Below are 23,759 nucleotides of genomic sequence, written 5' to 3'. Positions count from 1 at the left end.
CATGCGAATATATCTGCAGATACCTTAGATATTTACTAACAAACATTCATATCAGGCCTGATACAAGCATTTTGTGTATGTTTTGGTGTTTGTACGTTCCTGTCTGTGTGACTGTTGTACTGCACATACTGTAAATCACCAGATTTATACACAACCGTTCAGAAGTCGGGGGTCAATATGATAAAATGTTTTATTTTATTTTTAAATAATACTGTTATTTTAGCAAGGACATATTTTGTAATAATCCTGAATATAAAATATTAAGCAACGCAACAGTTTTCAATACAATTTTGATAATCAGAAATGTGTCTTTAGCACCAAATCAGCATATTAGAATGATTCCTTAAGGATCATGTGACATTGAAGACTGGAGTAATGGATGCTGAAAATTTAGCATTGCAAAGAATTAACTGCTCCTTATTCTTTGTCTGTTTTCTGAGACCTCATGAGACATTATTGACATCAACTCTACATTCCCTGCTAATTTGTGGTTTCTCTGTGTCCAGAATGTCAGGTGCTCAAGTCCTCTTATTCTTCTCGTTCTGCTCCTCCTGTGAGATACTCTGGTAGTAAAAGTCCAGGACCCACCCGCCGCAGCAAATCCCCTGGATCAGGTGAGGATACACTGCACCGCCACTATAGTCACACTCACTGTTGGGGCTAACACATTACAAGTAACGCATCACTTTTACATTTATAACAATATTATTTTATATTCAATATTACAATATCAATTTTGTATTAATATTAAATGTTAAATACAAATATACTTTATGTATTTAATCTCATTTTATTAACCAATGTCTTCACTGGTGACCTTTGATTATCCAATTCAACCATACAAATAAGGAAAAATCACTTTAGTTAAACATCACATTTGCGTTTAATTTTTTTTGTTTTTATTACTGAAATAAGAGTGTTGAACTTCTCCTTAAAGGGCCTTTACATTTACCAAAAATATTACTTTTTTATTATTATTATAAAAACAAAAAAACAAGCAAGCCTAGCCCAGGTGAGAAAAAGTAACGCAACGCATTACTTTTTATAAAAAATAACTAAGTAGTGCAATTAGTTATCTATCTTTTATCTATCATACTTGGTTTACCTCTTATCACAGAAGGCAGGTTTGGGAAGAATAACAGCAACAGAAACTGAATTTCTGAATCTTTCTGACTACTGTGATTCTCGTGTCACTCCCTTTCATTTTTCTTTTCCCACTACTTTCTGAAATGCTCTCTACTGTAGTAAGAAGAACTCCCGGACACTTCTCTACTAATAGCCAATCTCCAGTCAAGTCACCAAGTAAGTGGTAATACCTCACAATTTTATAGCACTATGTTTTCCCCATGAAGTTATATGATATTAGTTGAGGTTTCTTGCACCAAAAATAGCCATAATTTAGTTTTACGTTTCCATTTCCACCTTGTTTTTGACCCTTAGAAATAAACAGAATGCTTTTCTATCGTACCTTTAAGACTTCTAAAGGTAAATGACTTCTGTTGTGATTTGCTAACCTCTTCTCATGTGAGTTAAGGTGTGGTCATGTTTATCGTTGTTCTGTGAATTTTTGAAGGGCAAAATCCAGTCATTTCAATAGAAATCCACACATTCTGGAATTTTGCATGATGGCGAAATATTTCCCATTGTTCTCAAAAGTGTGCACAAAATTTTTATTTTATATTTCTGATACGTTTTAGTTGGACATTCAATGTTTTTTTAAATGTTAATACTTGTTTCAGAACATTCAGAGAACATTCAAAAGTAATGTTCCCATAATGTTTGCAAAATGATAAAATGGAATGTTCCCTTAAAGGTAGGGAAGGCAATTTCGGAGAGGCTAGCTATAGCAAGCTAGCTTTGAAAGCATAAGACCCCACCCTCCCTTCAGAGCATCTCCAAAGCAACACCTGCTTAAAAACACAGAAACACACACAGCCAGAGCAGAGTCTGCAAAGCATCACAAGAGACCATGTTAAATTACCTCATGTCTCAAAGCACATGACTTAACAATAATAATGAACATAAACAACTTAGAGAGCAGAATACAGTGAGGAAAATAAGTATTTGAACACCCTGCTATTTTGCAAGTTCTCCCACTTAGAAATCATGGAGGGGTCTGAAATTGTCATCGTAGGTGCATGTCCACTGTGAGAGACATAATCTAAAAAAAAAATCCAGAAATCACAATGTATGATTTTTTAACTATTTATTTGTATGATACAGCTGCAAATAAGTATTTGAACACCTGAGAAAATCAATGTTAATATTTGGTACAGTAGCCTTTGTTTGCAATTACAGAGGTCAAACGTTTCCTGTAGTTTTTCACCAGGTTTGCACACACTGCAGGAGGGATTTTGGCCCACTCCTCCACACAGATCTTCTCTAGATCAGTCAGGTTTCTGGGCTGTCACTGAGAAACACGGAGTTTGAGCTCCCTCCAAAGATTCTCTATTGGGTTTAGGTCTGGAGACTGGCTAGGCCACGCCAGAACCTTGATATGCTTCTTACAGAGCCACTCCTTGGTTATCCTGGCTGTGTGCTTCGGGTCATTGTCATGTTGGAAGACCCAGCCTCGACCCATCTTCAATGCTCTAACAGAGGGAAGGAGGTTGTTCCCCAAAATCTCGCAATACATGGCCCCGGTCATCCTCTCCTTAATACAGTGCAGTCACCCTGTCCCATGTGCAGAAAAACACCCCCAAAGCATGATGCTACCACCCCCATGCTTCACAGTAGGGATGGTGTTCTTGGGATGGTACTCATCATTCTTCTTCCTCCAAACACGTTTAGTGGAATTATGACCAAAAAGTTCTATTTTGGTCTCATCCGACCACATGACTTTCTCCCATGACTCCTCTGGATCATCCAAATGGTCATTGGCAAACTTAAGACGGGCCTTGACATGTGCTGGTTTAAGCAGGGGAACCTTCCGTGCCATGCATGATTTCAAACCATGACGTCTTAGTGTATTACCAACAGTAACCTTGGAAACGGTGGTCCCAGCTCTTTTCAGGTCATTGACCAGCTCCTCCCGTGTAGTTCTGGGCTGATTTCTCACCTTTCTTAGGATCATTGAGACCCCACGAGGTGAGATCTTGCATGGAGCCCCAGTCCGAGGGAGATTGACAGTCATGTTTAGCTTCTTCCATTTTCTAATGATTGCTCCAACAGTGGACCTTTTTTCATCAAGCTGCTTGGCAATTTCCCCGTAGCCCTTTCCAGCCTTGTGGAGGTGTACAATTTTGTCTCTAGTGTCTTTGGACAGCTCTTTGGTCTTGGCCATGTTAGTAGTTGGATTCTTACTGGTTGTATGGGGTGGACAGGTGTCTTTATGCAGCTAACGACCTCAAACAGGTGCATCTAATTTAGGATAATAAATGGAGTGGAGGTGGACATTTTAAAGGCAGACTAACAGGTCTTTGAGGGTCAGAATTCTAGCTGATAGACAGGTGTTCAAATACTTATTTGCAGCTGTATCATACAAATAAATAGTTAAAAAATCATATATTGTGATTTCTGGATTTTTTTTTTTAGATTATGTCTCTCACAGTGGACATGCACCTACGATGACAATTTCAGACCCCTCCATGATTTCTAAGTGGGAGAACTTGCAAAATAGCAGGGTGTTCAAATACTTATTTTCCTCACTGTATATGTGTAATTTTTTTTATTATATTATTGATTGCTAACAGGATGTGAAGAGTTTCAATCAGTATAATAAAAATGAAAAACATGACCTACCCTACCTTTAATGTTTACACAACCATATATATATATATATAACATTCATAACTTAATGGGGATATTAGCTAAAAATTCTTAGAACATACTTTTGTTAGCTGGTTGTGACCTCACCTTAACAGTGCCCCCACTGCCAAGCTGAAACCCGAAAATTCATTAGTATGTAAAAAAGTAGGCCGCCGCGTGTTAATTTTCTGATATATTCCTTTTAATCACATCCATCTCCATTACATTGAATAACAGATAATTTATGCTAGTTGTTGTTGCTTTTACCATAACTAAGACTAACCAACAAACTGACAACCAGAGAATCTGACAACCCTATGAAATTCTTGAGCTTCTTGAGAGGAATCTCCCTGTATAATGTTAAGTTTACCTAAAGGACATTCATCTGTGGAATGAGCCGTACATGACCTCTAACCCTTTTGGTGCAGCATTCAATCATACTAACAGCTCTCCTGCATGGCTTTCCAAATCCATCAGCTAGTATACAGAGAGCTAACTCCCATACTGGCCACTGCCCGACCCTGGCTTGCGCATTCTCTAATCTATCAGACATGCCAAATGGATGTGTACACTAAATGCAGTCATCCTCAAATGCCTTCTGCTTAGACTGGCTAATGCAGTACACACACCCTAAATTCCTATGCCCCTGAACTGGCATGCCTGGAGAGAAATCTACTCATGCCACACACTCAACGGGAAATGCCAAGAGCAGCTTTTCTACAAATCCATGCTCCCTGTGGATTCTGACGCAACTTGAGATGCTATCCATAATGTGCATAATAGTTGTTTTCTGTTAAATTCTTCTGCTACTATATATGTGGATGGTGTTTATTAAAGGGTGTTTGATGCTTGATATCACTGGGTTATTCTATGATTTAGCGTTGTGGATTTGGTGTCAGGTGTTTGGTGTGTGAACCCTTGTCTCTGTGTTAAGAGACTTATTCTGGGCCAAGGAGACATATGCACACGCATTCCTGAGAGGAAAATGTTGGGGTCATTAAGATTTTTATTTTTTTTGGTCTCATTTGTTAACATTAGTAAATGCATTAGATAACGTGAACAAATTATAATCAATATATTCTTTACAGCATTTATGAACTTTTCTTAATGTTAGTTCATTATACAGTTACAATTGTTCATTGTTTGCTCATGTTAGTTCACAGTGCAACTAATGTTAACAGATGCAAGTAAACATAGCAATTGACATTAACTAAAATTAATAAATACTGTAGAACTAATGTAGTTAACATAATGCAACATTATTGTACATTTATTAATTTAACAGTTTAAACAAATAGGCCTAACTTTCTATTGAACTTTGTTTATCAAGAAAGAAAGAATTTATATATATATATATCTAATGGGTTCGACAAAAATATTAAGCAGCACAACTATTTTCAACACTGATAATAATAAGAAATGTTTCTTGAGCACCAAATCTACTCATCTTCTTTTGAATAGTAGTGTATGTTTATACTGTGTACCAATATTAAATTAAGACTCCAGTTATACAAGTAGAAAAATATGGCTTGTTCTGCTTAAAATGAACATTTCATTCAAAATAATTGAATTCTGTCATTGTTTACATAATTCTTAAACCTATATGGTTCTTTCTTTTGTGGAACATAACACTTGACACTTCTCTTGTCCATACAATGGAAGTGAATGGTGAAAATGTGCTGTCAGACTGTAAAAATGAACAAAAGCACCATAGAATGACCATACACGACTAAAGTAGTCTAAAGCTTTGTGTGAGGAAAAGAAGAATTTGAGTTATTCATTAGGAATTTTCTTTTCCAGTGTTGCTCTTAAACCTCAATCACGTTCAACTAAGAATTTAAATAACCTCACATTCAAATTTGACTGCTAGGATGAAGTGAAAGAATCATACGATTTCAAAAGACTGGGAAGTCATATAGACTTGTTTTTTGATATATTTTTCAAAGCTTGATCCCCACATTAACATTCACATTCATTGTTTTTAAAAAAGCCTTTTATTTGTCTTTTTGTTGTCTACGGAAGAAAGTACAGGTTTGGAAATGCCAGAAAGATGAGTAAATGATGACAGAATTAGATTAAGTGAGGTCCCCTATTCATTTTGAGATCACATGACCAGAACAGACCATGAACTCAGCTTACTTTATGTAGGTAACATCATCTTCAAACAGACGTATGAGGTCTTAAGCAATGCATGTGTAGCAGAAAATGAGTGTAAGAAGTAACACCATTTTTTTCTCTCTCTTTTCCATGTCTCCCTCCCTCTTCTTGCTACACTCCTCAGTAAATGGAGTACCCAACAGCCAAATCACTACCCCCAAATCCGCCAAATCCTCCAGCTCCTCCCCAACCAGCCCCCGCAGCATGCGCAACTTCAAGGTAAACCCGTTGGCATGGCAACTCTGTGCTGCTAATCAGTTTACAGACAAACATTGCTAGTTTTAGAATAGATTATTTCTTCAAGTCAAAAATAAGATCAGGCTTCTGGATGCTGACGCATGGATGATAGCATAGCATCATAACACTCTCCTTCATGATTAAGAGTTTAGTGATGCTGCCTAAATTACTGACTCTCAACAAATTGAAGCAGTTGTAACACCCTTAAATTTCAAGTTCAAGTGATGACACTTTATCAGAATATGCTAACTTCTCTTTTTTTTATACTGCAATTCAGGGGGAAAAAGGATTTAGAAAGTCATGCATTTTTTCTGCTGTCTAATGTTTTCATACTTTTAATGATAAATGCAAGCTTTTATGTTGTATTGTTTCAATTATGTTTAGTTGTTTTATTTCTATGCAGTATATGACGTCAGTGATACACAATTTTATCTAGACTATAAGGTCGACAAATTATGAAATAAAAATTGAAAGAGTAAATATTAAAAAATATGAAATGAACATTGTTTCATTAAAGTATTTAGCTGAAATATGTTCTTTGACTTATCAGCTTATCAATATACATTAATAAATTGTTATCAGTTTAGTATACTACTGCATATGTTGTATAAGAATGTACTGTATGCACTATTATTAATACACTATTTAAACTAGAGTGATATTATTAAAGTACTACGGTGATGATATTATTTCTCTTAGGTACTTATAGTTCAAGATTGCAGGTAGATTTGGATAACCCTTATGGGAGTTCCCTGTTACCTCACAACTCACATGTGCAAGGTGCATAAAACACTTGAGTTTTCAGTAGTTGTCTCTATAGAGGTCGTTTAGTATCAGTGGATTTCTACATTATCTGGTAAGGACATAGAAATCCGCTCTGAAAGACCTAATCAATTCTATTCTTGGAGGCATTGTGAGTTGATGCATTGAGATCTTGCTGAGATCTGACTACGGCACACTGTAATTTAACCAAAGGTCAAAGTCAAGTACAATCATAGCCTTGAGAACTCCTGGTGTTAATCTGCTTAACTGTCTGTCTGTCAGACAGTAAGCTTCTTGGTGTACGGGTGCTATCCTTTTCCTCTAAAGCTTTTTGAAGAAACGCACATGGAGAAATTTCATGACAAGGATCAACTTTCATTCATTTTTTGAGAGGATCTAGTGCTATATTTAGTAGTGAATAGTGAGTTATTTGGCACACACTAAGTGAACCAAATGAGATCTCAATTGTTTTTTTGTTTTTTGTTTTCTGAGAGAACAATGCAATTAAACGGAGAAAAACACCATAGTGATCTCACATCTCAACATGTCACATATTGTGCATACTCAGATTTACTAACACATTAAGTCTACAATCAATATTCAGACATTTTGAATTTAAATTAATGAATAAGATTTTTTTTCCCACCAAATATTATGCATATAAATTCTTTGTAGTATTGTACGCCATAAATTGCCATTTTTTATATTTATTTTTCCTAATATGAACTCTGAGATGCACATCTAAAACAAAGTTAAATGTTAGTTAAATAAAATATAACATATACTTCATAAAAGTCTAACAAGCTATATAAGAACAGTGCATACATTGAGAAATACGCTATTTTCAGAAGCCTGTGAATGTCTATCATGAAACAGCCTTTAACAAATTATTCATATTATTCCACCATTATTGTGCACTTTACTGAAGATATGACTGAATAAGTGGTTTGATGGAAAGTTGCTGGTTCTTTGCACATTGTTCCTGAGATTTCAAGCTAATTTTAGACCAAACGCGCCAACGTTATGGTTACATAAATATCTTCCCACTTGCCTTTAGTTTAGTTGCAACAAGCGGATAGGAGTCCCCCTCCGTCTCTCTGTACAGGTATTATGAAACTCTGCCTTCTGTAGCAGCATTCATATTAGCTGCAGTTCCTTCTGGATATTCAAGTCTTCAGTTGGGTATGATTGTGTGAGTCACTTTACTAGCACAGTAGTTGGCTTTGTATATCATTCTGCTATGCATTGGGGTATTTGATTCCTTCAGGGTGGCATATAATACCCAACTGTTGCTTGTGTACCTAGAGGAACCCTGTAGCCTTTATTAAACCAGCTTTAACCAGGATGCTGCCAGTATTTGTCTCCATTGGCTTACTTAGTCTATTCTCACGGCACTGCCACGTCAGTTTAATTCTTTTTTGGCTGCTGAATCAAGATAACATACAGGCTTTTTAACCATGCTGATTGCCAGTCCATTTTAAATCTTTTAAGACTAGGTCCATTATTTTGTGTGTGAGTCGCACACAGTTTGTCTTTTAGATAATTATTTTTGTGTCCTCATCAACCATTTATTTCACTAAGGATGATGTTCAATGGCAGTATGTTGTTGATAAATTGATTGTTTTATTGTGAAGGTTTTGTATAATCGCATAGCTTCTATAACCATCTATGCTTTTCTTTTTTTCGTAGGGTTGGGCAATATAGCGAACATTCATGTTTTTTAAAGATCTGGCGATAAATATCACAATGATTTTAATTCACTTTAATTTGGCTTGCTTTGCAATCCTTCCTTGTCTAGCGACTTGTGAATATGAGAGTGTTAAGACATGTTTTAGTATCTGTGATACTGTTAAACTTCAGTACCAAAAATAGTAAGGCAATGATGTATACTTTTCCAAAATTTGCAAATATTACTATTTGACCTTTCACCTTTTAATGCTTATAATAACAAGCATTTACTTGCCAGGAATACGAATTTGTGAATTAGAAAGGTGAATGTGTATTTTTACCAATAATGACTATTTGTAGGAAATGCACATTCAATAAACATGCAACTTCAGCGTTTTCAGGTAAAGCTTGTTTTATGATTATTTTCACAAACACATTTGCCCAAATATTGCAGGCGTTCTGTGAGTCAGATATGAATCTGAACGAATCTTTCCCGTTTTTCATTGTAAAAAACTGTGGAAAACATGCCTTGATTTAAGGATACAACCAATTTTTCCAGATTGGCTGGTAACAAATGTAAAAGTAAAAGTATAAGACTTAAATTGATCCACCATTAAGCTGAATAAAGTCTTAAGTATACTCCTACCTTGTATACGATTATTTACTTCTTATATATTTAAAATGCCCGGCTAAATTTAATGTTGGTTTGCATTAATGATTAATCTTATATGGAAAAAAAAGTTTTAGTTATATCGCCCAGCCTTACGTTTTAGTATTTAAATAAAATGTCTAAGGTGTTTTAATTGTTTAAGGTTTTTGAGACTTATTTTGTCTCTGTTTGCAGATTCCAGCACATCACTCCTCTGCAACCAATGTGAACGGCTCCTCTGAGACGCCCCAACAATATAACAACAGTGTGAGCCCTGAAGGTAAGACGTCCACCCGCTATTCATCACTGTCATGCTCTCACTCACTCACCTTGGATCTTAGTGTGTTTTAAGTCCAAAAGTCCCCAAAGGGCATTTCGGGGGCATGACAAGCTTTGCCGGTTAAAGTGCTGACACATGCCATTCTGTGCCACATTTGCTCAGGCACTCTCCTACTCGTTCACACACTGGTGGCAGTGTATGAGCAAACGTCCCTGCTCAGCAGTGCATGAGTCAGAATGACCTTCCGTTGTTTATCTGCATAGTGCACTAACCAAATTTGAATGGTTGGATGAGGATGTTGGGGCTAATCTGTTATTTGGGTTTTTTTACAAAAGGTCTTGTTTTCACCTGACACTTCTTATATTCTGAAAATATTTTTTGATCATATGGTATGAAAATTGTTGTTATGTGTTTTAATCTGATATGCTTAATGTGTTGGTTTATTCCCTTTAGTTAATGGAAACAGGAACATAGCTGCTTCTACTATTGTGGACAAGTACAAAATTGGCAAAGTTATCGGTGATGGAAACTTTGCTGTGGTTAAGGAGTGTGTTGAACGGTAAGAAAATAACTAGTTATAAAAGACTTGCTTAAACAAAGATGTTCTTTCTGTTAAGATCTGTCAGAAAGAGATAAAATGGCCCTGGGGGTCAATAAAATTGTTGCTTTCTGTTTTTTCTCCCTTCTATGTTCTTTGTTGTTGTCATGTTCCCTGATTAAAATACAGAAAGAAACAGTACCATCTACATCTAGATTCAATACTCCTGTTCATATTTTTAAGCTAAAAGGTTCAAAAGAAGATCTCTTGTGCACTGAAAGGACATCAACCTTATAAATTGGTCCCTGAGGCTCTGAATGCACTCAAAACAAACATTCATTATCCTCCTTGGAAAAGTCTATTGTTCTGTTTCTTTCCATAGATCCACTGGAAAGGAGTTTGCACTGAAGATCATCGATAAAAACAAATGCAGAGGCAAAGTGAGTTGGACTTAATAGGAACTTTTTTTCCACAACAGCCATTACTATTCCTTACCAACAATAAAACTATATTTTGCATTGTTTTTAATTAATATTTTGTCCTTATGACAATGCAGTTAAAGCTGTTTATTAGTTCTGGACCCTGGCTTTAAGTGGGTTATTGCAATGTGAATTATTTACACCCCAGTGGTCTGTGGAAATTTTGGTCCGTTTAATATTGCTGATTAGATTGAGATTTTATTCACTGCCATTTATCCAGCCTGCTGCAGCTCTTGCAGGTTATAAGAGAAAAGCTAGCCAACACCTAACACAAATGGTCTAAATGCAATCAGTAGATCTTCTGAATGCTTCAGAATAGGTTTTTAGTTTTTTTTTATGATTTAACAATACACCTCTGTTTTTTAACACTATATGATCAAAACTACATGTATGTGGACAATATCACATGCATATGTGCTTTTTTATACTCCTCTGAGAAGTCTTTTCACGTTGGAAATTTGGATTTGCTCCTATTTGGACACAAGAGCATCAGTGAGGTCAGGCACTGGTGTTTGGCAATGGCTTGTAGTCGCCATTCCAATTCATCCCGAATGCATTCAGTGTGGCATTAAGGGTTTTTTGTGCAGGTACAAATCATTTCTCAGTAAATCTTTTCTTTATGGATGTCACTATTGCCACAATGTTGGAATGTCACAAAATGCTATTAAATTATGATTTGTTTTCACTAGAATCACTAGAGCCTGTTAATTAGAAGGGGTTGTCCACATACTTTTGTATGAATGCTATGTAAACAGCAGTTATACTGGCGGCCAATGTCTCAATCTAATTTCAGCCTGTGCTTTAACCAAGGAAGTTAGTTTCCTGTTTGCCTTGTTTCCTGCAAGAGCGAACCTCAGGAATTCATGTGGATTTATGCCTCGGCAGCTAAAGACAAAAGACTGCTGAGAAATGCTGTATGGTTGGGAATTTGTAGTGACACATGCTTTGAACACCCAGGAGCATTTGATCGAGAATGAGGTGGCGGTGTTGAGGCGTGTTAAGCATCCTAATATCATCATGCTGATTGAGGAGGTGGATACGCCCACTGAGCTCTATCTAGTCATGGAACTTGTGAAGGTACTGTTTGTTAGTCACCTCTTAAACTGTATCTCTGAACAACGCACATTTACACGTGTTCTTACCACACCATATACTATGTTGCATTTAAAGACAACATAAAAAAATACTATTCTTTACTTGATAAATGTCCCTGGTCTTATTGTGCATGATTCATTGGTGTACACTGACAAAAATTATTTTGTACATATGTAAAACTTTTCTCTGCTTCTGAAACTTATGAATTGTATAATTAAATGTATATAATTCTTAGATTTGTTTATCAAAACATCATTTGATATATTTTTTTAATATCATACACTAACAATCAAAAGCCAAAATGGCCTTAACTGTATTTGATTAAAATGCAGTAAAAACAGTAATATTGTGAAATACCATTGCCGTTTAAAATAACTTTTCTATTTTAACATTTTAATATAATCATAATTTCTATGATGGCAAAGCTGAATTTTCACCAGCCATTTTTGTGGAAACCATGTTACATTTATTAAGGATACTGAAAGTCAGCATTAATTAGAGATATAAATCTTTTGTAATATTATACATGTTTAATGCACCTTGCTGAATAAAAGTATTCATTTTCTAAAAGTATTTTCATTATTCCCAAACTTTTGAATGGTAGTGTTTGTAAAACTAAACTAATAATATAATATAATATATTATAATTTCTCACAAGACCAGTCACCTCAGCACACTGTTTCCCACAATGTTTCTGTTCAGCCAATAAGTATATATATAGGGATGATTAGGGGGCCATGATGGACAGAGGCCAACAGGCAAATTTGGGATTTTTTATGACCACATCAGGACCTCGGTTTAATGTCTCATCCGAAGGACCGTGCTTTTTGACAGTATAGTGTCCCCATCGCTATACTGGGGCGTTAGGACCCACACAGACCACATGGTGAGCACCCCCTGCTGGCCTCACTAACACCTCTTCCAGCAGCAACCTAGTTTTCACAGGAGGTCTCCCATCCAGGTACTAACCAGGCTCAACCCTGCTTAGCTTCAGTGGGCAACCAGTCTTGGGCTACAGGGTGATATGGCTGCTGGCCAAATCGAACTATCTTATCTTCAGAGCCTGGGGTGTGAGCCCACAACATCTGTGGCCGAGGGAATTTTGGTGGATTTTGAGACTAAGGTTTCGTCTCCCACCCTATCCCACCCTATCCCACCCCATTTCTAATTTTTCATCGCTGTTCCTAGACAGCACCATGGACTGTATGAACTTCCTTCCTGTTTCCTCTGAACCTTCATCGCTGTTTCTAGACAGCACAAACACCTGCATGGAAAATGTATTGTTACCTTCGACCCTGTCTAGCCTTAATTTGCCTCCATCACCGCCCTGCTCAGGCAGTTCTCCAGCCCCGCCTCTGCTGGAGGTTGTCAGCCCTTCGCCATCTCCTGCAATGCCAAGCAGTCATGTCGAGCCTCAGGTCCTGCAACCACCATCAGCGCCTGAGCGGATAGATCCAGTGGCTCCGCCTCCATTCTCAGAATGTCTCGCTCCATCTCGGCCCATCGACCTGTTGGCTCCACCAGACACCCTCTGCCTTTCGACTCTACCGGGTTCCCTCATCCCACCGGCTCCCCCTTGGTCAGTCGTCACACCACCTCCACCACGGACTTGCGGATCTTTCGCAACGCTCCGTTCCTACACCCCTACGGCTGCAGCGTGCTCCTCCTTCCCTTTGGGTATGCCTCAGTCCTCCATCACACCGACATCGCCTCAGTCCTTGGGCAGCCTGGCTCCTCCTCAGACGACAGTCGCCGTGGCGTCTCCTAGGCCTCCTGTGCCAGCGATGTTGCTCTTCTACATCAGCTCCGCCTCTGTCGGTTGTCCCCCAGTTGACGTCAGCCTCTACTCCCCCTTGACTCCTCCCTCCCTCCATTGGCTTTCCGTCTGCGCCCTGGGTTCCATCGGCACCGCCTCCGTCTGTCGTCTCCCAGTTGATGTCAGCCTCTACTCCACCTTGGCTCCTCCCTCCCTCAACTCTGCAGTGGGCTGTCGTCTATGGGCTCTGGGTCTGTGCCTCCGGACAACTACCATCATCGCCGCTGCGGTCTTTTCGTCTGTCTGTCACCATTCATCCACCACCTGCTATCACCATCCCTTTGCCTGCTCCTCTTGCCATCCCTTCGCCATCTCCTGTTACCAACCATGCACCATCTCCATGCCCTCCTCCTAAGCCTCCGCCTTCACCTCTTCAAGCTATGAGGTCACACCTTCTGGGAGGTGGGGTTACTGTCACAATCCTCAATCACCAGACCTGGGCTCATCGTCTAGTCTGAACTTCTACCTGTGTAATCCTATCTCGAACTGTTTCATCTTCAGTCATCTGTGAATAACCATCATCCAGTCACCTCTCATCTCAGCCTGCAACAGATAAGACCTGTTACTTTCATGCCAGTTTCACCATAACTATCTGCAATCCAAAGACTCACCTGCTGACATCCTGTGTGTCATTCAATAAACTCTATTCAGATAATAATCCCCGTGTCTGCATTCTTCTGCTCCATGACTATAATATATAATATTTTTCATGATGCAATAAAATCCCCATGTATAAAATCAGATCCAACATACATTATTAGGTAGGTCAAATGCATTGAGAATTCTTTGTAATATTTTCAGCAAAATTGCACTAAATGGCTGCTTTTATAGACAGACAAATGTTTGTTGCCTCTAGTTGAAAGTGTGTACAGTATATATATTTTTTAGTTATTTGTATTGCCATTTGTGTTTCAGGGTGGAGATCTGTTTGATTCAATCACCTCCTCAACAAAATACACTGAAAGAGATGCTTGTGTGATGGTATTCGACCTGGCAGCAGCTCTCAAATACCTGCACAGAATGTGTATCGTCCATCGAGACATCAAACCTGAGAATCTACTGGTATGAACACATCTTGCACAGGACTATGGATCTAAGAATACTTTAATTCACACATCTTTGACACACACACAGCAATATAGAGACACGAAACCCGTGAAGAAAAAACGTTGCACTTTGTACATGAAAAATGACTTAAGGTACAGTATGTCAAGAGGAAATAATGTAAATCCTGGTGGATAAAAATAACCCTTTTGCCTCTTTCACTGTTTGTCGTAGGTGTGTGAGTACCCTAATGGTACAAAGTCTTTGAAGTTGGGTGATTTTGGCTTGGCTACAGTGGTTGAAGGCCCGCTGTACACTGTTTGCGGAACACCCACTTACGTTGCCCCAGAAATCATAGCAGAGTCAGGGTAAGAGTCATTGATTGTTTTGTTTTTATATAATCAAATGTGTGATTGCTATGGAAGCATGAATATCTGTGTTTAATAACCTTTAAAATGCTGGAGGATGAATGTTATTGACTGTGTCTTTCTATCCGGGCATCACTGCAGTTACGGGCTAAAGGTGGATATCTGGGCAGCTGGAGTGATTACCTATATCCTCCTATGTGGATTCCCACCTTTCCGCAGGTAACACTAGATAAAACTTGCTCAGTTCTTCATGTTAAAGTCAGCATGAAACAGTAGTTGCGATAGTCTTTTCTTTCCAATAGTGACCTATATCCTAGTGAAACTGCTTCTCGGACAAGAAAAAATGTAGGGTGGGATTTTGTCCATCAAATATTGATTGGATGGTTGGATCATTATGGTTTGCTATTGGTCGATCTCATGTGAGTGACAGGTTGTCCCGCCCTCGCGCCAATATACATGTCATTAGAGTAGAGAAGAGATGTTATTGCAAGTGGAAGAGGAAGTTATTTTGGTTAAAGATTACCAGGACACATGAAATTAAAATGAAATAATAAAAAATAATAATAATAATGTGCACGGATAAATAATTTATAATAAATACTGCAATATTCCATAAAAAAAAGAATTTTCCATTTTGATTTCATGGTGACTTTAATATACTAGAGTGTTTAAAAGTCTAATTTTGTTCATTGCATAGTGTTCTCAGAAGTTATTGTTCATTAAATATTGTGTGTGTCTGTGTGCATTGCATTTGTTTTTGTAGTGAGAATAACCTTCAGGATGACCTATTTGATCAGATTCTGGTAGGGCGTTTAGAGTTCCCTTCACCCTTCTGGAACAATATCACTGATTCTGCTAAAGTGAGTACAGACAAACACACATTTTGACACATGCTACATTCTTAAAATGTACTGTTTCAATCTCACTCATTTATCTCCACATTCTTCATCCTGTATACTCTGTCCTGATTGCTGCACCCCACTTTCTTTCATCCTACTCACACCATCATCTCATTCACATCCTCCCCCTCTCACACTCAACCCATCCAGCTTTAGAACTGTTTTTGCGTGCTAGGTTTATAACATCTTTCTCTTCACTGAATGGCAGAATGTTTTGCTGTGTTTGCAAATGTGAATGTTTTCATACACTTTAACATGTTTATCACATTTCAATTTAGAAAATTACATTTTATGTACAGTATATGGGGTGTATATATGTGTGTGTATATGTATGTGTATATATAACAATTAGGAGTGTAATGGTACACAAACAATGATGGTTCGGTACGTACCTCGGTATTGAAGTCATGGTTCGGTACAGCAGGGGGAGAAAACTAAACAAAATTGATGCTTTTTTCTTAATTAAACTATACACATATACACATTTGTTTTTAATTAAACAAATGTGTATAAGTGTTTAAATAAATTCTATTATAATTAATTTTCTTAAGGATTAAAAAAATCTATCTTAGCTAATGCTGTAAATTATATGTGACCCTGGATCACAAAACCAGTCACAAGTCGCACAGGTAAATTTGTGGCAATAGCCAACAATACATTGAATGGGGGAAAATATATCGATTTTTCTTTTATGCCAAAAATCATTAGGATATTAAGTAAAGATCATGTTCCATGAAGATATTTTGTAAATTTCCTACCGTAAATATATAAAACATTTATGTTTGTGAGTGAATGCAGCACAATCGCGAACATAAATGGACAACTTTAAAGGCGATTTTCTCAATGTTTCGATTTTTTTGCACCCTCAGATTCCAGATTTTCAAATAGTTGTATCTCGGCCAAATATTGTCCTATCCTATGATGTATACATCTCAAGTTCAAAAAATTGACCCATATGACTGGTTTTGTGGTCCAGGGTCACATATGGGAAGTCCCTTAATTACACATTGCTCAATAATCATGCTGTAAATTGCAAATAAGGCAGGTTTTGCATTAACTTCTAAATCTAATTATAAAGTTAATTTTCTACTCCACTTAATTGTAATAATTTACACAGTGGCTGTCATAGCTTGTTTTCATGACAAATGTATTTAAACACATTAAATAATCAAGACATTACTAACAGGTTAAGTAAATATAATGAATAGGCTAATATAGTGCATATACAAAACTAACCTACTGTCGATACTAAATGACTGAGGTAAATGTAATGCTACTTGAGATATTATTCTTGATATTGATATCTTTCCACAGTTGAAACACTGGTTGAGAGCATAGACTGTAAAAAAAGATGGACGACGCCCCTTCGCTCTCTTCCATTGATGAGAACTGAAGCCGCCAGAGTCCCGATATGGCGCTGACATATTGGAACTTGAGTCTGCGCAGTAGCGATCTCGGGACCAGACCTGCGCAGTAGTGAGCAGGAAGTAAAGCCGCGAAATCAACGCTCCGCCCTCACTCTCGCAGAATGCACTCAGGGAGAGTGGATTCTGCACACTTTTTAAAAAATTGATTGCAGTACGACAAGAGGCTTGTTAAAATAAAGTAAATGCAATCTCCTCAGTCCTCCGAAGATCCCGAAAAAAATGTCCGTTGGTGCTTCAGTGACTACTTCGCTCGAGAACCTGTCAATCACAGCTGTCAATCATGACGTTACAACACCTCATCACGTAACTAACTAAAAACCAACTTATTTTTGAAACAGACACTTGAACTTACATCAGCGTGATAAAAACGACAGCAAATTAAATAAACCACCTTTGGAAAAAAGATATTTGAAGTGTAATTTAATTGTTTAGTTGGTCTCACGTCCCGTTGAATAACATGGGGAGGCGGGGCTTATGACCTATACTAGGACCAGTCACTGGGGGGCGATCGAGACGTTTTGGCTTCACTTTTCAGGGCTTGTGCGGCACGCTTGGTTGAGAGATGTAAACATATCAATCGATCATATCTTCTTCTGAGCTTTTTACTGGTAACAAACAGCATTGCATTGCCGCATACGCCCCCTTCTGGATTGGAGTGTGGATCGCCTGTGACTGACTGTATTCGTCGTGCGACTGCATGCACCGAACCGTGACGTCTGTACCATATGGTTCGAGACGAATACATGTACCGTTACACCCCTAAAAAAAAAAAAAATATATATATATATATATATATAATATATATACAGTATATATACTTGCTCTAGACAGAGCATTATTAGCCAACTCAGCTGCTTACTCATGACACATAGCAACACAGCTGAAAGTATTCCTAATATGTTGGACCTATTGAAAGTAGCCTACTTTTACCTGTTGAGACATTCCTTCACAAGCACCATAAGAGCTAGGCTTGTGATGTTTGAGTTGGTGAAGAAATAACGTGTGAAAGGGGCATTCACAATGTTGTTTGAAAATGTGCTTTATTTTTGTAATTCCGCTAGGTGCCACTAGTGTCACAGAAACTACCTACATCACCTTTAAGTGCAAAGATTTAATAAAAAACAATATTTGTTTCTTGTCCTTTGGTGTACCTTTTGAATGCAAAAAATTAAGTAAATCAACAAATTAATGATCATGATGTGTTTATACAGGAGTTGATTGGTCACATGCTGCAGGTGAATGTGGAGGCCAGATACACAGCAGAGGACGTGTTGTCTCACCCCTGGGTCACTGTAAATGTGAGTGGAAGGGTTTAGTGGTGTATATATTTAATTTGTTTTAGTTTTTTTGTCAATATTGTGGAGTTGTGTAATGCATATGCTACAATAAAGTAGCACATTTCTATATATATCAAAATCAAAATGTATTTTAGGCATTGCATGTTGAGCAGCATGGATGGCCACAAGGGATTCACTTGCACACTTACTCATAAAACATTATTGATGTAATTTGAGCTGTATTAGAGGTGGTTTTGATTTATGTTTCAAATATTTTTTCAAACTGAAACCTACAATTTAGTCAATATGCTCTGGTGGACACAGTTACAGTATATTGCTCACCATTAGATTGGCCTATCTTAATCCACTTCAATAACCAACAGGAGGATGCTGCAATGGAAAACAATATGAAGATGGAGGTGGCAGGTAAACTCAAAAAGCACTTTAACTCTGTGCAGAAACAGAGCAACACTTCCCCTGGAGTCTCTGTTCTTGTGGTGAGCACACACACTCACATATGAGAAACAGTCTGCCCATCATTACTGCAGCTGTTGTCACCTGTTAATATTCACTGCTTAAAAAAAATAACCAATGTCATCCTCTCGGTCCCTAATGATTAGTACTTGGATTACACATAATTCCAAAGCATAGCGTCACTGAAATTACAGCCACTGTGGACACCAGCATCAAATCAATCAGTTCGTCTCTCTCAGCGCTCATGACTTACATAACTGCTAAGTCTCAGAAAATATGAGAGATTATTGTATTGCAAACAAGCACAGCACCAAATATTGCAGAGCTATGAAATTGGACATGACTTCAGAAAGCATCACATCAGGCGCAAGTAGGCTATAAAGATCCCATTCATTTTCTCCATAAAAAAAATTATTTGACTTTAAGTGATAATGTATTTCTTCAACACACCTTTCAACCATTTAACACAGACCTACTGAGTCGTGTGATTTCAACTTTTGTATTTAAAATAATTAACCAAAACAAAAATGTGTTTAATTACGGTGACCGGGAGGGGACATGTTCGGTTCACTTGGAAACCTGGAATTATCGGAAATGGCCACGACAAAACTATGATCACGAAGGTTGTTTACACTTAACTTTACACTTAACGACTTTATATCGTGTGACCACGAGATAAGGATGCCGGAAAAATTATCTTGTGGCCACGAGTTAATATGATGTTCCCACAAATTAATATCTCATGGCCACGACATATTATCACGTTCCCACGAGTTTATATGTTGTGGCCACGACAAAACTAAGTGAACCGAACGTGTCCCCTCCCGGTCACCATATTTAATAGCCAAATTGATGGTTAAAAACTACAACCAATCAGAGACTTATCAAACTTAAATCCCTCAGCAGTGATTCCCTTTAAAGCCGGGTACACACTTAACGACTGTAACGTAATTTGATTCTTACGACTGATCATGCCCAAATGCGCTGAGTCGCGTTCAGTCGGTGTTTGAAATATGCTGTAGTCGATGGAAACAGTCTGTAAGTGTGTTTAGTTCAGTCTTAGAATGTTTCAGCTAGTCGTTAAGTGTGTCCCCGGCTTAGGTCAAGGATCCATTCACTTTGAGCTGTTTACTCATATATTTGTATATATTTGAATATATTGCTATACTTATATTCAATGGCTACAAGTCATTAGTTTATTCATGTGATGCAAAGCTGAATTTGCATCATTACTCCAGTCTTCAATGTCACATGATCCTTAAGAAGTCATTCTAATATGCTGATTTGGTGCTTTGGCATTTCTTATTATTATCAATGTTGAAAACAGTTGTGATTAATATTTTTGTGGAAACTGTGATAAATATTTTCCAGAAATCCTTCAAAAAGAACTAAAAAACAAATTACTGATAACAAACGTTTGAACGGTGATGTATATACATAGTGTTAAATACAGAAAAATGTGCAGTCAGTGCTGCTCTCTTTAGTGCCCCAAAATGGCTGAAGGACTCAAAGGAGTCATAATCCTTTTATTGTTTGGCTGAAACAGTACTTTATGAGCTCAGAGAGAGACATGGGAGAAGCATTTTCAGCCATTTCCACCCTCGTGCCTTATTAAATTCCCATCCCAGTTCACTGCACCATAAACCCCTCACTGCCAGCTATCTTAGTTCTTCTCATTGTCATCGAGGTGTTAGTTTCTGTAAATGTGTTTTCAGTGTTGTCATTGGTCTTAACCTCGTCTATATTGTCATGATCAAGAATATTGTCTATTACTCATTCTTTGAACTTGACCTCATCATGCAGTTTTGACAAGACCTCAGAATACATTTAAAATGCTCAGCACATGGGCAGAGCAGTATATTGAATATTCATGATATATTTGCAATGATTTTGCTAGAGCCTTTTTTGTTCACTACACTGCTTGAAAAAGCAGCAGCAGAGTCTCTGGCTGAATGTGTATTGATGTGAATCTCATTTGACAGTTTGAACTATAAGGGCAGGGCTGTACACCCCTTCCTTGCTCTCCCAAGACCCGAAGTGATGTCTGCCACTGGATATTGGGTATTTGAATCCAAACCTAAATCTGTTTTTAATGAGCTTGAGAGCTTATGACTCTATACTAAAATCTAGTACTCTGGCTGCCTTCTATTAACCCTCACTGGGTTTTTTCAGCATTTCTGGTCTTGCCTCACAATAATCATACCATAATGTACCTCATATCCCAACCATAATCCGGTCCACTTTGTGTTCCCATCTCCTCACTCCACTCCATGTTCATGGTGGCTCTTTCATGATGAATACTTTGCTGTTATATTCTGAGCCATATGGCTTGTGTTGCACATTTTTGCTGTATATTGTTTCCTTCTGGGCTTTAGTTGGAAGGTTTGTATTGGCATGCATGCATTACTGACTGCTTGAATATTAACACTGCAATCTGATGGCCCCTCTCTCTCTCTTTCTCTCTCTCTCTCTCTCTCTCTCTCTGTTACCTAATCCAGAGACAGTATTTCATGGCAGTTGCCAATGTCCTCAAAATGAACCTCATTCTTAGGATCTTGACCACTGCCATCAAAATTTTAAAGAAAGTGGTTTGAGAATATGAAACTCTGCCACCATCGCAGTATTGTTATTTAAATGAATAAATCTAATGGCCGGGAGAGAGAGAGAGAGACACATAATTATGCACACAAATTGCCTTGGATGAAATATTTTACTTAAAGATTGAAAGACTTGTTTAGAACTTTTTAGATGAAATGGGGATTTACTTGTTGATTATTTTCCTTTTTTATTACATTTAATTGATTTATTTCATTTCATTATTTCATTTTGTATATTTATCTAATAGGATCTGGACAGGTGCTATTCATTTTATCAGCTTTCTTTTCAAATTTTTTTTCTTTTCAATCGGTTTTGTCCACGTCAGCTGAGGAACATACCAAAGAAACCAGATCATATCACAGTTTAAAAGAATAGCTCACCCATAAATGAAACTTATATTAATTACTCACTCTCATGTCATTCTAAATCCATATACTGAAAGAAAAATGGTCTTTAATTAACCATCACAAGGATATTTTCCATACATCAACAGTTCATACTGATTCATACAGTTCATTTGTCAGGCTCTACAAAAAAAGCACTATAAAATGTTTAAAAAGAAGAAGAAAATAAGTGCTATGAGACTCATCTGCTATATTATGCACTGATAATCAGCTCTCAAATTAAATATTGTGCCATTGACATTGGCTCTTGTCTTGTAACCACAAGTCATTACATCAGACTTGCAACATATAGGCACAAAAAGCTATCATATGGCTTCAGATGGTCATATGGACCAAATTTATGGTGCTTTTATAGGGTTTTTTGGAATTTGACAGTTGTTTGGATATTAAAAACAGCAGCATGCAGGTTTGGAACAATGAGGGTGAATAAACAATCAAACTCATTTCTGAGTGATCTGTCCCTTTAAGTGGCTATATTTAGCTTTAAGCAAGCAAGCAAGCTGGTGTTTCTGAAGTAGACCTTGCGAAATGTCCCTCAGCTGAACTGTTAGAGGTTATGTTAGTGTTGTGTAAGAATTTGTGGTGTATGTGCTCTGTGAGTAAGACTAGTCTTTGTCCTCTGCTTCTGCTCTTCCCATGGCATTGCTATCCTCTGACTAGCTCCAAGGCAATGGTATGTACTAACACTAACTGCTATGCTCCTCCCTCCCCGCCGCCGTCTCCTCACACATACTCTTATACTGGCAGAAAGTGACAGTAACATCTTAATTTTATTTAATCTTTATTTTATTTGACTTTTTAACTCATTTGAACCTATATTTATTATTTTATTCATTTATTATCACATTTGTATTTGAATCTATTCTTTTAATTATTTATTATTTATATATTTTAATCTTTTTATTTATGATTTGTTTTTTGTTTTTTTTCACTAATTATCTCTAAACATTTCCTCGGACCCCCTAGCACTTTCTTGTGCCCCCCCCCCCCGGGGGTCCCTGGACCTCAGTAAAAAAAAAAAGAAAAAAAAAAAAAGTTCTTGACTCACTTTAATCCTGCCATAAACTTCAGTGGTGTTTTTTGCTCTCTGCCATGTTCTGTCTCTTTCTCTGCTGTGGTCTTTTTTCCACCTGCGACGTGATCAATAGTATTGACTTTTCAATGAAACTGGGTTATGCATAATGTCTTTTGCATCTTAGTATGGACCTGTTTCCTGTTACAGCAACAAGAAAAAACACAGATCAACTGCTTTATTGAAACCTTAAAGGGTCAAGCTAAATTAGAATTCTGCCATCATTTTCTCACTCACATTTATCATTCTGATGGCTTTCTTTCTTCTGCAGAACACAAAATATGATATTTTGAAGAATGGTTTAGTGTTGGAGTAGCAAACTAAAGTCAGAAAAATGTCTTTGTTAATATTTAATGGACTTGAGCTTATTGTTAGTTTGTGTATACATTAACTGAAGTAAACTAATGGGATCATATTGTATGCATGGTGGGAACATGCATATGTTGTATCACATACAATCTCTCAAACCTTATTGAATGTGTATTTTAGAACAAAGTGTACCTTTTACCAGTGCACAAATTGTTTACACCCTACAGAATACATTTGTCCCCAGAAAGATAGTAGTACCAGAAATGTTTGACCTTGTGGGGATATTTTTTAATTTACTTTTGATCTCCTTGAGTAAAAACAGCTTATAAATCATATCATATTAAAAATTAAAAATGCAGAAAGTTTCCTGTTATTGGTAGGATTAGGGGATATAATATGCAGTTTGTATATTACAAAAATCATAATGTCTATGGAATATCACCATAAAACATGAAAACC

At 37.4% G+C, this 23,759-nt stretch overlaps 1 protein-coding gene across 2 annotated transcripts in view; it reads left to right on the top strand.

Moving 5' to 3' along the window:
* Nucleotides 1-23,759, top strand: part of dclk2a (doublecortin-like kinase 2a) — a 51,769-nt gene that overhangs the window by 25,811 nt on the left and 2,199 nt on the right. The window contains exons 4-17 of one of the 2 annotated variants that reach the window (XR_014603667.1): nucleotides 507-614; nucleotides 1,246-1,302; nucleotides 6,029-6,123; nucleotides 9,416-9,500; nucleotides 9,954-10,059; nucleotides 10,421-10,478; nucleotides 11,475-11,594; nucleotides 14,344-14,490; nucleotides 14,707-14,840; nucleotides 14,982-15,059; nucleotides 15,604-15,700; nucleotides 18,378-18,464; nucleotides 18,827-18,940; nucleotides 20,900-20,978. Coding sequence is in view for 1 of the 2 variants with exons in the window: in XM_084094201.1 (XP_083950327.1) it covers nucleotides 507-614; nucleotides 1,246-1,302; nucleotides 6,029-6,123; nucleotides 9,416-9,500; nucleotides 9,954-10,059; nucleotides 10,421-10,478; nucleotides 11,475-11,594; nucleotides 14,344-14,490; nucleotides 14,707-14,840; nucleotides 14,982-15,059; nucleotides 15,604-15,700; nucleotides 18,378-18,464; nucleotides 18,827-18,940 (1,286 nt within the window). In the remaining variant the exon portion in view is untranslated. The remainder of the gene's footprint in view (nucleotides 1-506; nucleotides 615-1,245; nucleotides 1,303-6,028; nucleotides 6,124-9,415; nucleotides 9,501-9,953; nucleotides 10,060-10,420; nucleotides 10,479-11,474; nucleotides 11,595-14,343; nucleotides 14,491-14,706; nucleotides 14,841-14,981; nucleotides 15,060-15,603; nucleotides 15,701-18,377; nucleotides 18,465-18,826; nucleotides 18,941-20,899; nucleotides 20,979-23,759) is intronic. The other variant, XM_084094201.1, reaches the window with a different exon arrangement.

Source organism: Abramis brama, assembly GCF_963993115.1.
Source record: "Abramis brama genome assembly, chromosome: 2".
NCBI classification, from domain to species: Eukaryota; Metazoa; Chordata; class Actinopteri; order Cypriniformes; family Leuciscidae; genus Abramis; species Abramis brama.
This window is presented reverse-complemented; position numbering and strand designations above follow the sequence as displayed.